Genomic DNA, 24,597 nt, shown 5'->3' with positions numbered 1-24,597 from the left:
TGGACAGGCTTGTCTTTCTACCCAGGTGCTTGTTTGCTCCCTCAGCAGCCAGCTCACACAGTCTCTCCCCTCCTCCCCCCAACCCTCCAGTCCATGTACCCCATCTCCTCAGAGCGGGGGCAGGGAGACAGGGCTCAGGAGAGCTTTCAATGAATGTCTTGGAGACAGCACCCAGCATCTCTCAGAAACTTCGCCAGCGGCCAGCACACACACTGACTCTGTGTTACACACACAGTCTCTGGCTCTTTCACACTCACCTCCAAACACATAGTTGTAATATTGTTGTTACTTCTTGGTACTTCCTACAATGCACATATATTCTCTGCAATTTTATTCTTTCTAAGTGTGTTATTTTAGTGTTTTGACTGGTCTATGCATTTCATGATTTTTATTTATCTTGCACTTAAATTTAATTCTTTAAGTAGTGAGTTCTAAAATGTCTAACCTCTCCTGGCTGGAGTAATTATCCCTATGATAACTTTTAGAAATACATATTATATGTAGGGCTTTTTGTTTCTACTGGTGGTGCACAGGCCTCGGTGCACATAACATTTATTCTGCAGCTGGATGGAAAAAATGAGAGGGAACATTGCTCACAGCCCCAGTGCCCTTTCCATTAAACAGCTGGGGAAGCTGAGGCATGGTGAGGCTATAGTGACTCACTTCTAGAACTGAAGCGAGATCTTCCGAATCCTACGGCACTGTCCTACCCACTAGATAAATGAGGCCCCAGAAAACTTCCCCCCACCATGGAGATCTCTCTGATTCCCTCAGCACCCCTCCAATCTCCCACCCCGCCAATGACCCATATCACAATTCCACCCCTATTCTCATTTCATCACAGCCCCATCTCTGATCCATTTCTTTGTCGTGGCTTGGAGGCCCCATCATATGTAGGTCTCATCCTAGGTAAGAGATTACCCATGCATAGGAGAAATAGGAAGTATTGTAAGAGGCCCCGCTGGCTTAATCAGGAGATTTTCAATGACCTGAAATTCAAAAAAGAGTTATACAAGAAGTGGAAAGTAGGTCAAATTAGAAAGACGACTATAAAAAACAAAACAAAACACAAGCACGTAGGGACAAAATTAGAAAGGCCAAGGCAAAAACCAAAACAAAACTAGTGATATAAAGGGAAAAAACAAAGCATTTTACAAATACATGGAAAGGCAGAGGAAGACCAAGGACAGGCTAGCCCATTACTAAATGAGGAGAGAAAGACAATAAGAGAAAACACAGCAATGGCCGAACTGGTAAATGCCTCTTTTGTTTCAGTTTTCACCAAAAAGTTAGCTGTGATCGGTCGACTAACATAGTGAACATCAGTGTCAATGGGGTAGGATCTGAGCCTAAAACAGGAAAAGAAATAGTTATGAGTTACTTAGACAAGTTAGATGTCTTCAACTCAGCAGGGCCTGATGAAATACATCCTAGATTACTTCAGGAACTGGCTGAAGAGATCTCCGAGACAATAGCGATCATCTCTCAGAACTCATGAAGGATGGCAGAGAGACCTGAGGACTGGGCAAATATAATACCTAGCTATAGAAAGGGGAATAAGGACAAGCCAAGGAATTACAGACCAGTCAACTTAACTTCAGTACCTGGAAAGATAATGGAGGAAGTAATCTAACATTCTATTTGTAAGCCCCTAGAAGGAAATAAAGTAATAAGTAAGAGTCAACATGGATTTGTCAAGAACAAATTATGTGAAACCAACCTAATATCCTTCTTTGACAGGTAACAAGCCTTGGGGATAGGGGAGAAGCAGTAGATGTCACATATCTTGAATTTAGTAAAGCTTTTCATACTGTCTTACATGACCATCTCACAAACAAACTAGAGTAGTATAGGCTAGGCAAGGCTACTAAAAGGTGGTTGCACAACTGGTTGGAAAACTGTACTTAGAGTATTATCGTTCACAAATGAGCTGAAAGGGCATATCGAGTGGGATCGTGCAGGGATCTGTCCTGGGTCCAGTTCTATTCCGTATCTTCATAAATGATTTGGACAGTGGCACAGAGAATACCCTCATAATATTTACAAATGATTCCAAGAGGGGAGGGGTTGCAAGTGCTTTAAAAACAGGATTAAAATTCAAAAGGATTTCGAGAAACTGGAGAAATGGTGTGAATAGAAAAGGAAGAAATTCTATAATACCATATTCAAAGTACTACATTTAAGTAGGAATAATCAATCACACAAATACAGAATGGGAAGTGACTGCCTAGGAAGGATTACTGCAGAAAAGGATCAGGTGATTATAGTGGATCACAAATTAACTATGAGTAGAACAGTGGAATACTATTGAAAAAAAAAGAAATATCGTTCTGGGATGTATTAGCAGGAGAGTTTTAAGCAAGATACAGGAAGTAATTCTTCCACTCTATTCAGCACTCATAAGGCCTCACCTGGAGTACTGTGTCCAGTTCTGGGCCCCACAGTTCAGAAAGGATGAGGACCAATTGGGGAGAGCAACAACCATAGACTCATAGAACTGGAAGGGACCTTGAGAGGCCATCAAGTCCAGTCCCCTGCATTCACAGCAGAACCATCACCATCTAGACATCCCTGACAGGTGTTTGTCTAACCTCCTCTTAAAAATCTCCAGTGATGGAGATTCCACAACCTCTCTAGGCAATTTCTTCCAGTGCCTAACCACCCTGACAGTTAGGAAGTTTTTCCTAATGCCCAACCTAAATCTCCCTTGCTGCAATTTAAGTCCATTGCTGCTTCTCCTATCATCAGAGGTTAAGGAGAACAATACTGATTAAATGTCTAAAAAACAAGACGTATGAAGAAAGTGAAAAAAATGGGTTTGTTTAGTCTGGAGAAGAGAAGGTGGTGGGGCAGGGGAGAACCCCTGATAACAGTCCTGGTGGACATAAAAGGTTGTTACAAAGTGGAGGGTGATAAATTGTTCTCCTTATCCACTGAGGACAAGAGAAGATTTAATGGGCTTCAATTGCAGCAAGGGAGATAGAGGTTAGAGATTAGGAAAAATTTCCGAACTCTGAGGATAGTTAAGACTGGAACAAAATTATCTAGGCAGGTTGTGGAATCCCCATCATTGGAGGTTTCTAAGAACAGATTAAACAGACACCTGTCAAGGATGGACTAGGTAATACTTGTCTTGTCTCAGTGCAGGGGACTGGGCTAGATGACCTACCTTGGTCTCTTCTAGTCCTACATGTCCCATGGTCTCTTCTAGTCCTACATGTCTATGATTTCTAGGATTCATAGATATCAAGGCCAGACAGGCTTATTGTGCCCAGACAGCCTGGCTTCCTGCCTATCCCAGCCCGAGAATCTCCCCAGAGATTCCTGGCTCTGACCCAGTAACTCCTGGCTGAGTTAGAGCAGGGCTTTGAGAGAGAGACGCCCCATCTAAACTGACAGACTCCCAGTGAGGGAGAATACACTGCATGCTGACGGGAGCTTTCCCAGTGGTTCATTCCCCTCCCAGATAAACACTGGCCCCTAATTCCCAGCTTCAATTTGTCTCTCTTCAGCTCCCAGCCAGTGAATCTCGCTCTGCCTTTGCCTTCTACATGAAGGAGCGCTCCGCTAGCAGGTGTGTAAATCAGAAGGGACTGGATTATTAGGACTCACCTGAGGAGGGGCTCTCAGGCCCAGAGTGTACCCTGGAGCCCTCGGCATCCCGGATCGAGAGCTCTGCCTCCCCTACCTCGATCCGGTGGATTAAGTCCGGTTTGGAACCTGAAGAGCCTGTTTTGGGGGAAAGTTTTATTCCTAAAGTTTTGGGGGCAGGGACTCGTTTGTGTGTCGGTGCAGCCCAGCACAACAGGGCCCGGATCTTGGTCAGGGTGTGTTGGCGCAGCACCTGGCACAACAAGGCTCCAATCTCGGTCTCTGCTTCAGAGGAAAGCACAAGAGATCCCAAGCAGGAGAATAATGAAATAAACCTTCCTTAGAGATTTCTTCCCATCTCTCACTCATACTCTGAATCAGCAACATCTACAACCCTTCTCACTCTGCAGTGGCGGCCGAGTTTAAAGCCTTGGTGGGGTAACTCTAGATCAGGGGTCAGCAACCTTTCAGCAGTGCTGTGCTGAGTCTTCATTTATTCACTTTAATTTAAGGTTTCGTGTGCCAATAATACATTTTAACGTTTTTTAGAAGGTCTCTCTCTATAAGTCTATATATTATATAACTAAACTATTGTATGTAAACAAGGTTTTCAAAATGTTTAAGAAGCTTCATTTAAAATTAAATTAAAATGCTGATCTCACACCGCCGGCCCGCTCAGCCCGCTGCTGGCCTGGGGTTCCGTTCACCTAGGCCGGCAGCAGGCTGAGCAGGGCCTGTGGCCGGGACCCCAGCTGGCAAGGGGCTGGCAGCCAGAACCCCAGACTGGCAGTGGGCTGAGCGGGGCCGGCGGCCGGGACCCCAGACAGGCAGCAGGCTGAGTGAGGCAGGCCCGCTGCCGCTTAGCCCGCTGTAGGTCGGGGGTTCTGTCCGCCGGCTCCTGCCAGCCAGGGTCCTGGCTGCTGGCCCTGCTCAGCCTGCTGCTGGTCTGGAGTCCCAGCCCTGTCCACATAGAGTAGGTACCTACCTTCTCCCTGGTTCTAGCCATTCTCTTCCTCTCTCTGCACTGAGATGAGGGTGGAAGTATGCTGAGAACAGGGCTGGGGGTGAAGGAGCAGGCTGGGGGTTGGGGTGTAGGGTCTGGCCAGGAGCTAGAATGAGGGAGGGGGCTCAGGGTTGGGGCAGGAGGTTTGGGTGTGGAGCGCTTACCTGGGCAGCTCCCATTTGGTGCGAGGGGTGCAGGTGGGAATGGGGGGGGGGGTGCTCAGGGTGGGAGTGGGGATGTGGGGGATGCAAGAGTCAGGGCATTGGGTGTGGTGGGGCTGGGTATGTGTGGGGGGTGCAGGAGTCAGGGCTGGGGTGTGTGGGGCGGTGCAGGGTCAGGGCACAGGGCTGGGGTGTGTGGGAGTGCAGGGGTGAGGGCATACTTCAGTAAACACACTTCAGTCGTGATTTCAGCTTATGTTCATAATTGTATATACAAAGTTGCTGCATACGTTTCACCATGACAATACTGGCCAGCAAGATATTGGTTTGGAAATTATACCTTATGAGGCATATTTTGTACAGAGATTATTATGGTAGTGGGTAGGGTGTGAGTAGTGCTGTATTCTATCACAGTGACCTCTTGCAACTTTGGAAAACTCCGATATCCCTGTGTAAAACACGTTGTGCTGTCCCAGCTGGTGTCACACCTGTGGGGTCACACACTGAACATTTACTGGCGCAGATCCGGTCAGTAACCTGCCTCCACAAGCTACTTTCCGTGGGCTCTCTGCCGTGTGCTCATCTGTCCTGCTGTGCATGACTCCACGCCCTTTCCATCAGCACTCACAGCTGTCTGCAGAAATGTCCATCTGGAAGTTAGAACAGAGTCTCTATGGAGAGTTTCTTCCCACTCCTGGACGGCCCTGTCCTTGGAGAGTAGTTCATTACAGAGTCACGTACAGTGACTTGACTCATTTGTGTGGTCCGCACTAGGGTTGCCAGGTGTCCCATTTTCAACTGCAAAGTCGAGTCAAAAGGGGACCTGTACAGCATCTTGTCAGATGAACTGACCACACACCAAAAGTCCAGTTACCGTGGGAGGGGGTGGGAGTAGGGGTAAGTGGGAGAGGGTCATCAATCTGTGCCAGCCTCTGCACAGTCGGGGAGGCCTCCTACCTGCAACTGGTGGGCAGGCAGAATTCATGCGCCCCATGGTTTTTTCCGTTGCAGAACAATTTATTTTGATGGGGAAACCCTGTAATTGCATCTTTTCCCCACAAGGGGCTGCTGGGACACCAGAACAGAGAGCTGCTGGCTTACGGCTGGAGCAGCCAGTCACAGGGAGGGAGGGGGTTAGGGGCTGCTTTCTTCACAGCCCCCTGCCTGTGGGCTGAGGTCTGAAGGCAATGGATGGGGGGGGATGGACAGAATGGGGCACACAGGGCTGCTGGTGGGGTCACAGGAGCTAGTGGGGTGACATTGAGCCAGAGGCTGAATACAAGGGGGGTGCACGTGGGGGGGGGCGAGTGTGCAGGGAGACACGGGGACGGGACAGAGCCTGACTGAATGTGAGAGACCGGGGTGAGCCACGGTCTCCATAGGCTCCCCAATTCTCTAACAATTACTGCCCTCCCCCACAAAAAACCCCTGTTCCATACTTCTCTCACCCACACCCAGTAACCCTCCAGGTTCACTCCAGGCTCCTTCCCACCAATTACTTCCCTCTCCCTCAGCACCTCCATTACCCCTGGCTCCCCCAGGCCTTTGCACTGCTTCCGGGGGGAAATACATTTCTGTGTTGGAGTTTAAATGAATTATTACTCAAAGTTCTGTATTAATATGTCTAGTGAGGAATCTATTTGTGAAAAATCACTTCCTCAAACTTTCTTGTTGTCCGTATTGTTACATAGTTCCTAATAGGTATTTTGAAATAAATTACCAAAATAATTGAAACTAGCGTGATTATAATGTGGTATTTTGACTCAGAAAATATGCAGAATTTTAAAATATTTTTTGCAGAATTTTTAGGCACAGAATTCCCCTCGGACTAATGGGAAACTCTCTCTTAGCACCTCCCAGTCACACTGTTCATCAGGCCTGATGGTCAGTTAGGCCCTAGAACAGTTTGCTTGGTTCATCTTAAAGATTTACACTTCTCACAGGCTTTCCCCTAGGACATCTGGAAGCATCAGCTTGTTTAATAGCATAGCAACACCTGGTTAAACAGACCTGAGATTCACTCAGCCCTGGGGCTTGTCAGTTAACAGGGACTTTCCCATCCCCCAGTGTACTGCCTTTCTGGGAGCCTGAACCCCAAATAAATCCATTTTACTCTGTATAAAGCTTATGCAGGGTAAACTCATAAGTTTTCGCCCTCTGTATCACTGAAAGAGATGCACAGCTGTTTGCCGCCCCCCAAGTAACAATTACTTACACTGGGTTTATTAATAAACAAAAGTGATTTTATTAAGTATAAACAGTAGGATTTAAATGGTTTCAAGTAACAGACAGAACAAAGTAAGTCACAAAACAAAATACGCAAGGCTAAGCTTAATACACAAGGAAATCGGTTACAAATGATAACTTCTCACCCTAGATGTTACTCCAAGTAAAATCCTTCTCAGGTCAGTTGCCTTTTCTGACCTGGGTCCCTGCCCCACACAGTTTCTGCTGGGCATCACGGACACAGGACCACTCCCTGGTAGGTACCTGCAGGCGCTGTGCCAGGCTCACTGGCTGCCAGAAGCCCCTCGGGCCCTGGCACTGGTGTGAGTGACCGGGTGCCAGGTGAAGCTGCCCAACTGAGCAAAGCGTTTGCCACAGTCAGCACAGCTGTGAGGCCGCTCCCCGGTGTGCGTGCGCTGGTGTCTTCTCAGGCCTGAAATCTGTGAAAAGCCCTTCCCGCAGTCAGCACAGTCGTATAGCTGTTCCCTGCTATACATGCACTGATGCTTAGTCAGTGCACTGGCACTGCTGAAACTCTTGCTGCAATCGTCACAGCGGTATGACTGTTCCCCGGTGTGCGTGCGCTGATGGTTGGTCAGTGTACGGGCACAGCTGAAGCTCTTGCCGCAATCGTCACACCGGTACGGCCGCTCCCCAGTGTGCGTGCGCTGGTGTCTTCTCAGGTGTCCGAGCTGCATAAAGCTCTTGCCACGGTCAGTGCAATGGTGCGGCCGCTCCCTGGAGTGTTTGCGATGGTGCACTCTCAGGCTTGAGCTGCATACAAAGTCCTTGCCGCAGTCAGCACAGCGGTGCGGCCGCTCCCCAGTGTGTGCGCTGGTGTATTCTCAGATCAGAGCTCTGTGCAAAGCCCTTGCCACAGTTAGCACAGCAGTGCGACCGCTCCCCAGTGTGCATGCGCTGGTGTATTCTCAGCTTTGAGCTGTCTGCAAAGCCCTTGCCACACTCAGCACAGCGATACGGCCGCTCCCCAGTATGCGTGCGCTGGTGTACTCTCAGCTTTGAGCTCTATGCAAAACCCTTGTTGCAGTCAGCACAGCGATGTGGCAGCTCCCCAGTGTGCGTGCGCCAGTGCTGTGTCAGTGCAGAGGGGTTGATAAACCTCTTGCCGCAGTCGATGCAGGGGTGGGGACGCCGGCCCACGGGGAGTGTCTGGTGCGTAGCCAGGTCTGGTCTCTGACTGAGTCTACCCAGCATATTGATCCTCGTGTGGGCTGTGGGATCCTGCTCACCTTCTGTGCTCTCCTACATTCACTGTCTCCTCGTTTCTCCCGGGATCCCATGCCTTGCTGGAGAGAGCAGAGGCCATTCCGGTGTTAGCTCATCATTAGGGATGCAGGTTTGTCAAGGAAGGAAAAATGTCATGGACGGAGCGATTTCCCCATTTCTCAGTGACTGTTTTTGTGATGTGTACCTCTGCCTACAATGGTGGCTTGTATCCCACAGGGCTAGACTCAACGCCTCGATCCGGATACTGAGACCTGGCCTGCGGGGTTACAGTGCCGCTCAGATTTGCCCCGCTCCCAGTCATGATGGTGGGGGAAAGGGCTAAACTTCAGTGAAGGGCGTTGCCACCCACATCCACTCTAGCCCACCCCAACCACTCTGCCCCGGGCTAGGATTAGGCTTGCAGTGCTGCAGGGAGCATGCTTCTTTGGGCGGCAAGTGCCTCTGGGAAGGGCGAGGAGGGGGGCAGGTTTTATTAAAAATCTTCAAGCAGCCACAGTAAATTTAGTGACCTTTGACTTTCTAAATGTACTGAAACTGCTCTGTAATTTTTGACACACAATGCCGTGAAAATCTGCAGCCTGACTCATGTTGGTTCTACCCTATGTTGTTTGTGCAGCGCCTTTCGCCTGCTCCCATGTGTGCCATGCGCCTCTTGGGTCTTGTTTTATGCGTAAACTGCACAGGATCCAGGCAGTGCCCTGACCCAGGACTAGGGCCCCTCGGTGCTCATGCAGTTGAAACAGGGTCCATGGTTTGTTTTCAATCTGATTTTGGTTTCATTTCAAACAGAGGTTTTTATTTACATGGTGCTGGTTCTTCACTTTCTCCTGTTTTATAGCACGAGGCCTGTTCCCCACTTTTTGTGCTGTTTTAACAATACTGGTTTCAATATAGTTCAGTTGAGGGGCTACAATCCCCTCTTGTGGATGCAGGTAGCTGCCTAGCACAACGTAGCTTATTCCTCGGCTTGACGTTTGTTTCATTATTTGTGCAAAACTAAAACTAAACTAAAATCCTCAAGAAGGTTGGGATTTTTTTTGGCGAGGGGAGGGGGGAGGGGGTTGAGCATATGACAAGTCACTCAGGGTTTGTGTGATGTAACCTCAAAAACATTTTTGTCTTGTTTTACAACCTGAACCGTGGCACTGCTGAGCTGGAAGGGGTGAATGGCTGCCACCCGGCAGGCCTTTGAGCTACAGACCATCACAGACGCGTTCAGGCTGAGCTAAGCATTGACACTGAAGCAATGTAAGTGACAACGATTTCGTGCCACTGAGAGAGCAGGAGGAGAGGGGATGTGACAAAGGCCATCCCAACCCCTCTCCCTCACACCCAGCCCATACACCAGGATACTCCAAGTCGTGACCCACAGGACCATTTCCTCTGGCCCCCACGTGCCTCCGCTCCCGCAGCAGCAGCTGCCTGGAAGCCGGGGCAGTTTTAGAGCATTACAGTGAAATGCTGCAAGTGCCTGAGACCTGCTCTACAAAATGGCATCCTCTGCCTGGGCACGACCTCGCACTCTTCCTACATGACTGATCCTGCGCTGAGACAAGTTGGAGAGAGTCCAGCGGAGGGCAACGAAAATGATTATGGGAGCTGGGGCACATGACTTACGAGGAGAGGCAGAGGGAACTGGGCTTGTTTAGTCTGCAGAAGAGAAGAGTGAGGGGGGATTTGATAGCAGCCTTCAACTATCTGAAGGGGGGGTTCCAAAGAGGATGGAGCTCGGCTGTTCTCAGTGGTGGCAGATGACAGAACAAGGAGCAGTGGTCTCAAGTGGCAGTGGGGAACCTCTAGGTTGGATATTAGGAAACACTATTTCACTCGGAGGGTGGGGAAGCACTGGAATGGGTTACCTAGGGAGGTAGTGGAATCTCCATCCATAAGAGGTTTTTAGGGCCCAACTTGACAAAGCCCTGGCTGGGATGATTTAGTTGGGATTGGTTCTGCATTCAGCAGGGGTGTTGGACAAGATGACCTCCTGAGGTTTCTTCAAACCCTAATTTTCTATGATTTTATAAGTAATCAAACCTTCTATTTGTAAACACCTAGATGGAAATAAAGTAACAGGTAAGAGTCAACATGGACTTCTCAAGAACAAATTATAATCAAACTAACCTAATATCCTCCTTTGGCAAGAAACAAACCTTGTGGATGGGGAAGCAGTAGATGTCACATCTTGACTTTAGTAAGGCTTTTGATACTATCTTGCATGACCTTCCCATAAACAAACTAGAGAAATATAGCCTAGGGAAACCTACTATAAGGTGAGTGTGAGTGTGGTTTTCCAGCCACTTGTGCAGAGTTGTTATTATGGTTCACAATTGAGCTGAAAGGACATATCAAGTGGGATCCCACAGGGATCTGTCCTGGGTCCGGTTCTATTCCGTATCTTTATTCATTATTTGGACAATGGTGTGGAGCATTCACTCATGAAGTTTACAGATGATTCCAAGCTGGGAGGAGTGGCAAGCACTTTAGAGGACAGGATTACAATTCAAAAGAACCTTAACAAAATGGAGAAATGGTCAGAATTAAATAGGACGACATTCAGTGAGATCATATGCAAAGTACTACACTGAGGTTGGAATGATCACTTACACAAATAGAGAATGGGAAATGACTGCCAAGAAACGATACTGCAGAAAACCATCCGGGGTTATACTGGATCACAAACTAAATGAGTCAAAAATAGAATACTGTTGCAAAAAAGCAAGTATCATTCTGGGATGTATTAGCAGGAGTGTTGCAAGCAAGTTGTGAGAAGTAATTCTTCCACTTTTCTCAGCACTGATGAGGCCTCAACTGGAATACTGTGTCCAGTTCTGGACATCACAGTTCAAGAAGGATGTGGACAAATTGGGGAGGGTCACACAGGAGAGCAAGAAGAATGATTACATGTGTAGAAAAAAGGTTGCTACAAAGAGTAGGGTGATAAATTGTTCTCCTTAACCACTAATGTAAGGATCAAGCCCTCTTCCTGTAGCCATATTATAAGGCCTGTAGCCATATTGTAAGGCCTAAAAGCCTATGGCCTTTGTCTACAGCCAGATTGAAAGAGCAGCAGCCATAAACTGAGTAGCAGAAAGTCACATCCTCTTATTCTGTCTAAATTACATTAAAACAATGTAATACTGGGCTGTTAAGGAGACCCAGTTCTAATGGCACCCACTATCACCAGGTAAAGAAACAGATCTTAAGATGGTTATAGAAAACTTGGTTGGATGGCACTCTCTCTAACAAGAAACTACTTCTCAGTAGTTGGTAGCTGTGAAAGCCCCATTTCTTTATTGTTTTGTCATTATGGTCCCCACTACCCTATTGTTTGTCTGTATGATCTCTGTCTGGTTCTTTGATTGTTTCTGTCTACTGTATAATTAATTTTTCTAGGCATAAATCAATTAAGGTGCTGGGATATAACTGGTTAGAGAATTATGTTACAATATGTTAGGATTGGTTCGTAAAATTTTAGTGTAATGATTGGTTAAGATACAGCTAAGCAGGCCTCCAGTTTCACTATATAAACTGGGGTCCCAAAGGAAGTTCTTTGGAAACCAACTCCAGGACACAGCCCCAAGCTCAGAGCTGCCAGACCTCAACCCTCTGCCAATGACACTGTACAGAAACAGGAATCCCCCAGGTGGACCTGATCCTGACTGGCCATCAAGAAAAGTTCATCTGTCTTATTGGGAGTGGTGAGCATTTTATGCTTAGCATGTGCATTCTGTTTGTGGTGATTGGTAATAAATAGAGGTTAAGTAGGATATTGCTGTGTAAGGCTCTTTCAGTGGTTAAAGATCCCGCAAACCCGCAGAGTGTAAGGTTACACCTGAGCCCACGGAACGGGTAAGGGTGGGTACCTATAGACTGTGTGAGTGACAGAGAATTTTGTGTGGGTAACACTGATGCCCGGACAAGAAGTAATGGGCTTAAATTGCAGCAAGGGAGATTTAGATTAGACATTCAGAAAAACTTCCAAACTCTGAGGTTAGTTAAACACCAGAACAAATTACCTAGGCAGGTTGTGGAATCTCCCGTCATTGGAGGTTACTAAGAACAGGTTAGACAGATACGAGACAGGGATGGTCTCCAGGTAATATTTAGCCCTGCCGCAGTGCCAGGAACTGGACTTGATGACCTACTGAGGTCCCTTCTAGTTCTACATTTCTATGATTCATCGATATCAAGGCCAGACAAGCTCATTGCGACTATCCAGCCAGGCTTCCTGCCGAACTATCTACCCCAGTAACTCTTGGCTGAGTTAGAGCAGGGCTTTATGAGGCAGATGCACCATCTCCACTGACAGACTCCCAGTGAGGGAGAATCCATTGCATTGTGAGGGGAGCTCTCCCAGAGGCTCGTTCCCCTCCGAGATAAACACTGGCCCCTAATTCCCAGCTTCCATTGGTCTCCCTTCTGCTCCCAGACAGTGGAGCTCTCTCTGCCTTTGCCTTCTACATGAAGAAGCCCTCTCCTAGCAGGTGTGTAAATCAGAAGGGACTGGATTATTATGACTCACCTGAGGAGGGGCTCTCTGGCCCGGAGCTTTCCCTGGAGCCTCGGCATCCCGGATCCAGAGTTCTGCCTCCCCTACCTCGATCCGGTGGATTAAGTCTGGTGTGGAACCTGAAGAGCCTGTTTGGGGGGAAAGAATCAGTTTTATTACTGAAGCATTGGGGGAAGCGACTCAGTTATACGTTTGTGCAGCCCAGCACAACAAGGCCCCGATCTCGGTCAGCACGTGGCTGCGCAGCACCTAGCACGACGGGACACTGCTCTCGGTCGCTGCTTCAGACGAGAGTGCAAGAGCTCCCAGGCAGGAGAATAATGAAATAAACCTTCCTTAGAAGAAACAACAAGGAGTCCTGTGGCACCTTAAAGATTAAACAGACCTATCAGTTCTTTTGCTAAGGATGCAGCATTGTTCAACTGTAAGGTTGTTAAATTTACTAGGCTGTTCATTCTTTTGGAGGAGATGGGGAGCTGTTACAAGCAGCAGGAGAGTTTTCTCCCTGCCTTATTCGTCTAACTAGAGTCAGTTCTTAAGGCAGAGTTGCTGCCCTCAGTGGCTGGGCTGGGATTCCTGGAAGAGGCTTTTGCTCATGTGCTGTTTGCTACCACCGCTGTGCCAGGACTGAGGTACGTAATAAACAAGTTACGCAGAGATTAGCCCCAGGCTCTGTAGCCCTGAGTTGTCCTTCAATAGGAAGCCGGCCTGAAAGGGGCTGATATTTACCACCATTTGGCTGCTGAGTGGCACGTGGCAGCAGAGGCTTTGAAGGAACCAGACATTTCACAGCTGTGACTAAAAGAAGAGAAATGGGTCCTTACCAAGGAAAACAAGGGCCTGGTAATTTCTCAGCATCTGATCCCGGTACAGCTGTTTCTCTCGCCAGGATAAGAGCTCCCACTCCCTCCGGGTGAAATACAGAGCCACGTCCTCAAACGCCACCTGGAGCTGCTGGCACAAGTGTTACACCAGGGTGGGCAAACATTTTGGCCCGAGGGCCACATCGGGGTGTGAAACTGTATGGAGGACTGGGTAAGGAAGGCTGTGCCCCCTAAACAGCCTGGCCCCCGCCCCTTATCCGACCCCTCCCATTTCCCGCCCCCTTAATGCCCCCCTCAGAACCTCCAACCCCCCCTGCTCCTTGTCCCCTGTCTGCCACCTCCCGGGACCCCCGCCCCTAACTGCACCCGGGACCCCCCCCCATCCAACCCCCCCTGCTCCCTGACTGCCCTACCCCCATTCACACCCCCAGGACACCACCCCCTATCCAATCCCTCCTGTCCCCCAGCCCCACCGCACCTCTGCCCTATCCAACCGCCCCCTGCTCGCTGACTGCCCCCCAGCACCCTCTGCCCCCTATCCAACCCCCCGCCCCGGCCCCCTTACCATGCCGCTCAGAGCAGCATGTCTGGAGTTGCACTGCCAAGCCTGAGCAAGACACGCTGCCCCGCCGGAGCGCGCAACCCGCAGCCCAGAGCGCTGCCTGGGCGGCAGCGTAGCCGCGGGGAGGGGGAACAGCGGGGGAGGGGCCGGGGACGAGCCTCCCCGCCGGGAGCTCAGGGGCCGGGCAGGACGGTCCCGCGGGCCGTAGTTTGCCCACTTCTCTGTTACACACTCAGCACCCTCCGCTCCAGCTCCAGCTCCAGCCCGGGCTCTCAGCAGGGGACGCGGGTTCTAGCGGCTCCCGGGGAAGCCACAGCCCAGCAGCTGTGACCCAGGGAGACCCCCCCGCACAGCCCCCCGGGGACTCGGGGTAAAGGGGTCGCGCCTGGCTCCGCATGTCCGCCCGGCTTTGTGGGCGGGTCCCGGGGCCCCAAAGCCGCTCCCCGGCCCCAGCTGCTGCAGCCTCTGACCCCCGGGCTGCGCTGGTGCAAAGCGGGACCCGGGCCCTGCCTGGCCGCGCTGAGCCGCCCCCAGCCCCGGGGTCACTAGCGCGGGAGGGACCCGGCCCCGGCCCCAGCCGGGACCAGCCAGTGCCCGGCCGGGGAGTCCCCGCCCCGCGTCCTACCTGCGCCGGCCCCGCTGCAGCCATCGCCGGGCTCGGCTCCGGCTCCGGCTCCGGCTCCGGCCCCGGCCGCTTCCTCCGCCCGGGCAGCGACTTCCCGCCCCGCGGCTGGTGCCTCCCCGGGGCCGCCTCCCGCTCGCGCCAGCTCCTCGCTCTGCGGCTGCAGCCGGGACCCGCCCTGTGCACGGGCTGGGCTGGGACCCAGGTGTCTGGCCCCGCCCCGCTCCAGCCCTGCGGCGTGTCCCGCGCGCTCCAAGGGCCGCTCGCCTCCGCCGCCAGCTCCAGCAGCCGGGACGCCTGGATCCCGAGTCCGTGGGGAGCTGGCTGCAGGGGACTGGGAGCCCGGACTCCTGGGTCCTCTCCCGGCTCTGGGAGGGGAGCGGGGACTAGTGGGTACAAGAGGGCCCCGGCCAGGCTGTGCAGCGTGGGAGTGTCGCAGTAACACACGGGTCGGGCTGTGTCGTGTGTGTTGCTCGGCTGTGCGGTGTTGGTGCGTGTGTCACAGGAGATCACACCCCGGGCTGTGTGTGGTGGGTGTGTGAGCAGCGCTCGCTCTGTGTCCATGCGCGATACAGGCAAGGGGCGGGGACTGGAGCAGTTTGTATTTCGGGGGGTGGGGGGGCTGCTGAGAGCCAGTGAACCAAACCCTAACCCCTGTAGATATTGGAAACCACTTCAAACCAGGGGGTGTCATAGCACCCCTAATTCTAGCCCCTGTGGTTCCAGGAGCTCTCACATGGCTGTAGTGTGTGTTTCAGAGTAACAGTCTGTATTCGCAAAAAGAAAAGGAGGACTTGTGGCACCTTAGAGACTAACCAATTTATTTGAGCATAAGCTTTCGTGAGCTACAGCTCACTTCATCGTGTTTCCGGAGGGCTGTGTGTGTTACAAGAGCTCTCACCCAGCTGTGTAACGTGTGTGTTTCAGGAGCTCACACCCATATCCCTGCCCAGTGCCAGGGGGAGGGCCGCTGCCCCATGCCGTCTTCTGGCCTGAGTGCTCATGCCCCAGCTGGCTACCCCTAGACCCCGCCCATTGGGCCGAGCCCTGCACACCACAGATGCCATGCACACCAGCTGCAACAAATGGTCCAAGGTTAAACACATCAAGCGCCTGCGGGACGCCCAGCGCAGCCGGGTCTTCCAAAAGTTCGCCAAGCTGTGCTTTGCCGTGAAAGCTACAGTGCGGAAAGAAGGGATGGATTCTGTGTGTGACACAGCCCCAGACAGAGGGGGCGCTACAGAGCCCAGCCTTGACCACTACCACTGACCCTGTTGCCCTTAACCCCAGCACCCCCTAACCTCTGTGAGCCCAAGGCCAGCACCATCCCTGGCTGCTGGAGAAGAGGATGCTGGTCTGTGGGGTAGTGTCTCTCCCATTCTTATCCTTTCTCCACTGGATATTTCCTCTGTCCCACAGCACCTCCCCTAAGGTGACTGGGTCTCTTTTCCCCCTCTCGCAACTGCTTCACATAAGAGGGGGGGAAGTCCAGTCCCTGTGGTTCATGTGGCCGGAGGTAACAGCTAACGCTCGCTGAAGTGGGGCAGGTGGCTTGGGGCAGGGAGGGTCAACACGGGCCTCAGGATGCCTGGGTTCTATCCATGTCTCTTAGAGGGCAGGGGAGGCTGGGGGGTTATAGCAGTGGGGGCTGGGACCCGGGACTGCCCTGGAATGGGATCCCAACCGTGTCTTCCCCTCTCTGTGCTATTTCAAAGGAGGTACCCAACCCTGATCTGAACCAACTGGGCCAGCATCATCAAGCAGTGCTGGAGCAAGAGCATGCCCAAATCATCCACTGAGATGGCCATCAAGGGAGGGGAACATAGCTGGGTCCTGCCAGCCCAGCTCATGGGGCAGAAGGACTCATGGACTGCAGCCTTGCTGCATTCTCTGGGCCAGAACAGGCCATGCGGAGGTGCGTTGGGAGCCTTGAATGAGGGAGCGAGGCTGGGCTTGTGGCTACAGTGCTGGGCTGGGCTACAGGATTCCTGGTTTCTATTGTTAGCTCTGCCACTTGGCTCCCTCTGTAGCAAATCACTTAGGTCAGTAGTTCTCAACTAGGGGTACCCCTGGGGGTACACAGAGGTCTTCCATGGGGTACACCATCTCATCTAGATAGTAGCCTAGTTTTACAGCAGGCTACATAAAAAGCACTTCCAAAGTCAGTACAAACTGAACTTTCATACTGACAATGACTTGTTTATAACACTATATACTATACACTGGAATATAAGTCCAACCCTATAGTGCAATAGATTTAGTTTATAATTATATGACAAAAATGAGGAAGTAAGCATTTTCTCAGTACTTGTGTGCTGGGACACTTTTGTGTTTTTATGTCTGATTTTCTAACCATATCATTTTTAAGCAAGGTGAAACTTGGGCATATGCAAGAGAAATCAGAGTGCTGAAAGGGGTACAGTAGTCTGGAAAGGTTGAGAGCCACTGACTTAGGTTATAGGGAATAGGCAGATTGGATCAGACCAGAGGCCAGGAGGAGGTGTAAGAACCCCGCAGTAACAGATTTGGGGATAATCATCCTGTGCTAGGTCTCATCTTGGTCTGTAATGGTTACAGTCAGTTCAAGTCTTGGAGCAGGAAGTTTAATATCCCTGCCATGGTTGTATGCATTAACTATTCCAGCTCTGGAAGTTCTTGTGGTCCATAGAAATATCCAGTCCCTCTTTGAATCTGGCTAAGTTCTTGCCCTCTGTAACATCATGTCTCAGAGAATTCCACTGGATAATCACCCATTGTGTGAAAAAGTATTTCCTATCATCAGCTTTGAATTTCCCACCTTTTATGTCACTGAACATCCTCTAGGTCTTGTGTTATGAATAGAGATCATTGGGAAATACAGTGTCCTTCCCATGGGAAATTCTGACATTTCTAAATTTGTTTTGATTCTGAAGCGGATCAGAAATTGAAATTTCAAAATTTTTAGTGAAAGAAAATTTAAGAAAAATGTTGGAGTAACTTAATTTAAGGAAATGAGCTGGTGTACATTATTCCCTTTAAAGGAATAACTAATTTAGTATTTCTGAACTGTCTGGGAGAGGGTTGGACATGACAGAACATACATTTCTGTGGGAAAATCTGGGATTGAGAGTGTGTTGGGGTCACCCTGTGATAATCCAGGCTGGTGAGAAAAGCAAGGTGTGGCTGGTTGACTGCAGAAGGAAGCTCAGGGCAATTCAGGAAGCAGGGCTTAGCAGAGGGGCTCAGGGAGCCTGCAGGAAGCTGGACAGGCCAAGGGCAATGCGGGGATGGCTGGGGAGCCTGGGAGAGTCACTGGGGGCCAGAGGGGATGGCTGGGAAGACCGGGGGAGGCAGCAGGGAACCAGGATGATGGGGATGTGCATAGGGAGCTTGGGGAAGGCAGAAGGCTAAGGGGGAGATTGCTGGGCTCTGGAAGGCAGTGGGGCCAAGGAAATACAAGTGCAGTTCCCCTGAAACTGACAATATTTTATTTCATTTTTTCTTAAGGCCCTTACCTGGCAGAGTACTTCAGTGTGCTTAAGTCCATTGATTTCAGTGGGACTACTCACATGCTTATAATTAAGCATAAATTTAGGAGTTTGCTGGATTGGATAATGTCAAAATATATTATAATGAGTAATAATTAAGAACTGGAAAGTCACACTATTAAACTTTGTAACGTTAATAGCACAAGTGGGTCAGTTGTGAAGCTTTGATCCATATTCAAGCTCCTAATCTTCAGATCCAAACCCAAGTCACTTCACAAGAGTGTTAGGATTTGGGTTCTGAAATGGGCCACCATAAAAAGAAACCTGAGCTGTGAAGTTGAAATCTGCACACAGATCTGACTTTCCTCATGTTTCAGAGCGGTCTGGATTCTGTGTCCTAGTTTGGGGTCCATCTCTAGTTAAAAGTGAACTGTAAAGAGAAAATGGAATTGTAGGCAAGCTCAGATAGTTGACTGGAACGTCCCTGCTCTCTGGGCTGGGCACAGGAGATTGAGCACAGAAATCTGTTTTAATTTACGTTCCAAAAATTCTTTCAAACCACTTCCCTCCTGCCACGATACCTGTTTTTCCAGCTTTGCTACTGATGCTCCATGTTCAGCATTCTGTGAACCTATAGATACGAGAAGAGAGACATCATAGTCCTCAGGAGGGTTAGCATGAGATTTCTGAGACTTGTGACGCCCAAGAGTGCCAAGTTTTCTTTGTAAATCCAGCAGAGAGGGTGGATTCAAATGCAGAGGGGAAATAATTGTATATGGTTAAATCAGAACTGATTCCTGACATAATTATTGGGTGCTGATATTATCACAAGAGCCCCAAAAATCATATCAAAGGTTTAGTTTGCAAATATCTCTGTCCTTCAAATTGATACAGTACATCAGTGCAACCCAGAGCTGCTTCATGTGTAGCTCTGTTTTCGAACAGTCTCTGTCTGCTATTGCATAGTTTCGTAAAACATGACTGTGACACTACGCCCCATATTCTTCACAGAAATATTATTACATGATTATAGCATAACTGAGATGTATTTTATGCAAGATGGGTTATGTGAGGTCTCACTGGAAAGGTTATGATTACTGGATATGATTATTCTATTTGTAACCATGTCTCATTTTGGTATCTGAAGTTAGGAATACTGATTATGAATCAATTACAAGTGGGTTTTCACCTGGGGAACGCCCACCAGACAATGCAATCAGTCTGGATGGGCTATGAGGAAAAACAATAGGTCTTTTAAGATTCCAATATCCCACCTTCCTGGAAAGCCTTCCTGTGGACCCAGCAAACAGACTTTGAGTTGTGGCTGCAGGGTCATGTGATCACGTTGCCAGATACTGAACTCCATGTTAAAATTAGTACTTTTCCACTGACTGGGGATGGACTCACACTGGAAAACAAGGGATTCCGGCCATATGTGAAACCTATTTAAGGCAGGGGAGCGACCTAACCAGTGTTTGTTTTTCACTGAATCCCCGCCCAAGATGTTTGCTGTGAACATTTAAGAAACAAAGACATGGGCTGGGGGGAGAGAAGAGCTGGAAAGCGTCTAGCCTGTGAAAGGAACATCTGAAGTTTTAAGTTGCAAGCAAGAGCCTTCAAGATCCTCTGCAATCTGCCTAAAATAACATTTAGGGTGAGAAATTGATGCTTACAACCACTTTCTTTAGCATATTGAGCTTAGCTTGCGTGTTTGTTTTAGTTGATAGGTAATCTGTTTTGATCTGTTTGCTCTCTCTTATAATCACTAACATCGATCTTTTGTAGTTAATAAACTTGGTTTTGTTTTCACTAAAACCAGTTTCTGAAATTCATAACTGGGGGGCAAAAGCTGTGCGTATCTTCCTCCACACTGAGGAAGGGGGCGAATTTCATGAGCTTATGCTGTATAGTTCTCTATGCAGTGCAAGACAGTATAATTTTGGGTTTACACTCCAGAGGGGTTGTGCACTTGAGTGCTGGGCAATCATAGGCGCCGACTTCCTCTCTGCCTGGTGGGTGCTTGACCCCTTGCCTCTGCACCGCCCTCACCCCACCCCCATTCCACCCCTTTCCCAAAGTCCCCACCCCACCCTGCCTTTTCTCACCCCCAGCCCCGCCTCCCCTTCCCACCCTCTTCCCCCCAAGTCCCCTGCCCTGCCTCTTCCTTGCCTCCTCCCCCGAGTGTGCCGTGTCCCCGTTCCTCCCTATCCCTCCCGGAAAATCCTAAGCGCCGCCAAACAGTTGTTAGGTGGTGGGGGGGAGAAGCACTGGGAGGGAAGGGGAGGAGCAGGGACTCGGCCTGCTCGGGGCGGGAGAAGGAGGCGAGGACGGGGGAGCTTGGCTACCGGTGGGTGCGGAGCACCTGCTAATTTTTCCCCATGGGTGCGCCAGCCACGGAGCACCCACGAAGTCGGCCCCTATGTGGGGAATTCCTTATTTGAAGCCTTCCCACGCAGAGCTGATTTCAGTGTCGGTGTCTTTCTGCAGTTGGGTGTGGCCCTACCTGTGTGCGCTGAAGGAGGCTGGAGGGCCTGGCTCAGCAGGACAGGGTAAGGGAGCCCAGGCTGGAGGAGCAGGTGGGCTCAGTGGTTCCCCAGTACATCAGGTGGCACCCCGGGGGGGAGGGGGGAACCCAACACGACATCAAAAGCAGGTCTAGGAATCAAAACTCCTTTGTCGCTTGAGTACCTGCCCTGAACCCTGCAGCACACCACCAGAGCCTTTACGTTGTGCCCCTCACCACTGCCAGCAGTTACCAGTCGCCTCTGTGCATCAGACATTTTAGTCGCCTAGAGGGTGTTAACTCAGATATGAAGCAGTTCACTTTACACAACCACGCTGTCAATTCATTAACCAGTGTGTAAATATGCAAAATGACTTTTTTTTCCCCTACATATCCGTTCGAGCTGGCATGCAGGTGACTTTTCTAGCTCAGTTTCACCGTTGCAGTGGCTGGTTCTAGAGACGGAGAGGGAGTTCATTCTGGTGATTCACTCAAGGTGCTGTGACATCCATACGCCTGTTCTCTGGGTGGATTTCTCAGCGGACTTTAAAAGCCACAGTTAATAGGGTGCTTGTTAGCAACCCAACTAAAGTTGTTACCCAGCAGACGGTGTTCTCTATGGCCAGGCGATGCTGGTCCCACTCACGTCTCCTTTGTGCAGACATTTTGACTTGAGGAAGCAACGTGCTGAACAAGATGGGACATTTTATACCATTTCTGCTGGATCGTGCAGCTTGGTCACGCTGCTGGGCAAAGCTGGCCTGAGCCAATCAGGAAACGACCTGTACTCATGGCAGAATCTTGCAACATCCAACCAGGATATGAGTTGTGTCCATTCTCATTGTCCAATGAGACAATGAGGGTATCACAATCCAGAGTGTAATCCAGACATGCGGTGGGGAGGTGGGACAGTGTCACCGCCCGCCCTGTAACCTGGGGGGCCCAGTAATGCTTTGCTGCTGTCACTCCCAACCTGGACCACTCACAAACAGCCTCCAGCATCCGGTCTTACCCCAAGTGTCTGTGTGTAGCTGCTGCCTGCCAGCCATGCTCAGCTCACACTCTGGCTTTCACAGCCTTGGTTATTACTGCAGGATGATCCCAATACACACACCATCCCAGATTTCCCCCCAAATATATGTGGCTTGTATTGTCCAGCCTTCTCCTGGACAGTCCTGATAGAATAGGTCCATTGCCCCTCTAAGGGGATCAATAGACCTACATTTTTCCGCACCCCAAATGGAGTTGCCCACACAGTCCACTTCATTTCAATTAAAGAAGAAAAATTTATTTAATCACAAAGGTAGATTTCAAATGATGAGGCATCAAAGTCAGAAATGGTTTCAAGAAAAAGAAAGATATAAACACTTCTCAGGACTAAAGTGAACAAACCAGACGTAGTGCAAAGTGAAGTCCTTTACCACAGGTTTCCAGTAGCACTGCTGACCAAGTTTTTAGTTCAGGATCAGTTCCTGAGGTGCAAAGGCTGCTTTTTTTTTTTTTTTTTGGGTCCTCTTAGGTGATAACAAGAGATGAACAGGAAAAACACGAGGTGTTTTTGCCCCTCTTTTTTATAGTTCAATCACCCTTTGAAATGCAGAATTTTCTCAGTGACCCCTAGATGTGGAGAGACATGAACTTTGGTGGAGAAGAGGTTTCATGCTGTTGTTTGCTAAAATGCAGATCAGTTTGTTCCTGATTGCCTTCCTTTCCAAAGAATGGCTACTTGATGGGTGATGGCCCATCAGCTTTGATGACAACTCGGCTAACATCTCCTTTGTTTTTGAGACACAGTTTTACCCGCTCCGGAGACGTGTCTGGTCAACACGCTTCAGTTGCAATTTCAGCTTCTGTTCATAGATTTTTATACAAAGTTGCTGCATACATTTCACTATGATCATGCTGGCCAGTGAGTTATTAGTTTTCAAATGATACCTACCTTGTAAGGCATAATTTGTACCTAGATGATTGTAGTAGTGTGTAGGGTTTAAATACGGGGTGTATTCCATCCCAGAGACGTCTTGAGACTTTGGAAAACTCCAGTATCCCCGTGTAAAACACTTTGTGCCGTCCCAGTTGGTGTGAGACCTGTGGGGTCATGGAGTGAACCTCAGCTCCAATCAGTAACCTACCTCCACAAGCTACTTTCCATGGGCTCCCTGCCCTGTGCTCCTTTGGCCAGCTTTGCATGACTCCATGCTCCTTCCATCAGCACTGTGAGCTGTGTGCAGAAATTAGGGATGTAATTAGGGATGGAGCGGGCCCAGCTGCAGCACCAGCCCAAGTGGGCCCAGCCGGAGCCCCCCCTACACCAGCCAGATGGGCCCCAGCCGCGTAAACGGTTAACTGTTCAAATGACATATTTTAATCATTTAAATGGTTAACTTTTTAAACAGTATTTACACCCCTAACAGAAATTTCCATCTACAAATTCGAACAATCTCTATGGAAAGCAGTGTTGGTTTAGAGTTAGTGGGGCCCTGTGCTCAGCTTCATTTTTGGGGCCCCTCCTTGGGACCCAACCAAGAAAAAGAACATTCTCTCTTATCTCCCCCCCCCTTCATTCTTTTTTTCTTCATCCTCCTCCTATAAGTCATAGGAAGTAAATGAAAATAAAAGGAGGTACCTTGATTGTTTTTGTAGTCTAATTTATTTTTCCACAGACCACTTGAAGATCATGGAGGGTCTCGGTGGACCACTTCATGATCTTTCCAAATATTGTTTGTACCATTAGCTAATGATTGTAGAGCGCTTTGGCTAAGAGCTCTTTATTAAAAAAAAATGTAAAAAACCGTTGGGGTGTGGGGTCTGGCCAGGACTTAGGGTGTGGGAGGGGGGCTCAGGGCTGGGGCAGGAGGTTGGGGTGTGGAGCGCTGACCTGGGGCAGCTCCCGTTTGGTGCCAGGAGTGCAAGTGGGAATGTGGGTGTGTGTGTGCAGGAGCTCCCATTTGGTGCTGGGGATGGGGGGGGTGCAGGAGACAGGGCATGGGGTGTGGGGGTGCTAGGTATGTGTGCGGGGTGCAGGAGTCAAGGAGGGCTGGGGGTTTGTGAGGGGGGTGCAAGAGTTAGGGCTGGGGTCGTGGGGGTGCTCCCAGCCCCCTGCCCTGAGCGGCTCACGGCAGGGGGCTGGGGGGGTATGTGTAGGGGGAGTGTGGGGGCCCCACCCTGTCCCAATTCCACCCCTTTCCCTAAGGCCCCTCCCCCACCTCTTCTCCGCCTGCTCCCCGAGCGCGCTGCAGCCCTACTCCTCCCCCTCCTTCCCAGAGCGACCTGAGTGCCAGCAAACAGCTGTTTGGTGGAAGGGGAAGCATTGGGAGGGAGGGGGAAGGGAAGAGGGAGAGGGAGGGGCAGGAATACGGCATGCTCTGGGGAGGAGGCGGGGAGGAGGGAGCTTGGCTGCTGGTGGGTGCGGAGCCTGCAGCAGGAGCCAGGAGGACCAAGCTTCCGCCCCCGCAACTGCCCAGCCCTAGGGTACCCTGTTGTTGGGGGGCCCTGTGCCAGGGCAACCTCTGTTTCACTGCAAATCCGTCTCTGATGGAAAGTCTCTTTCCACTCCTGGGTGGCTCCTTGGAGAGTAGTTCATCCCAGAGACATATACAGGGATTTGACTCATTTGCGTAGTCTGTGGGCATGGCTAACAGGAGAGAACAGTTGAGGAAAGAACACAAACAGCTCTACGCACCTCTGTGCCAGGGCTTGATTTTTCTGTACCCGTCAATGATTACATGTGTGATGTCACTTCATATGCGAGACTCACGGAGGAATTCTGCACCACTGCGCAAGCACAAACTTCATGTGCCCCACAAGTTATTTGTCACCCCAGAATAATTTATTTTGATGGAGCAGCGCTGCAATTACACCTTTTCCCCCCGGGGGCTGC

The 24,597-nt window shown here is 50.1% G+C and overlaps 1 protein-coding gene across 1 annotated transcript; it reads right to left on the bottom strand.

Moving 5' to 3' along the window:
- Positions 1–9,780: 9,780 nt before the first annotated feature.
- Positions 9,781–14,796, bottom strand: LOC141988594 (KRAB domain-containing protein 1-like). The gene is given in 5 exon segments (XM_074954443.1): positions 9,781–10,739; positions 12,752–12,790; positions 12,793–12,867; positions 13,564–13,693; positions 14,751–14,796. Coding segments are annotated over 5 exon segments (285 nt in total). The 5' UTR covers positions 14,775–14,796; the 3' UTR covers positions 9,781–10,722.
- Positions 14,797–24,597: the final 9,801 nt, after the last annotated feature.

Source organism: Natator depressus, chromosome 6 (assembly GCF_965152275.1).
Source record: "Natator depressus isolate rNatDep1 chromosome 6, rNatDep2.hap1, whole genome shotgun sequence".
NCBI lineage: Eukaryota > Metazoa > Chordata > Testudines > Cheloniidae > Natator > Natator depressus.
Note: the sequence above shows the minus strand (reverse complement) of the source record. Positions and strands in the feature narration are given on the sequence as shown.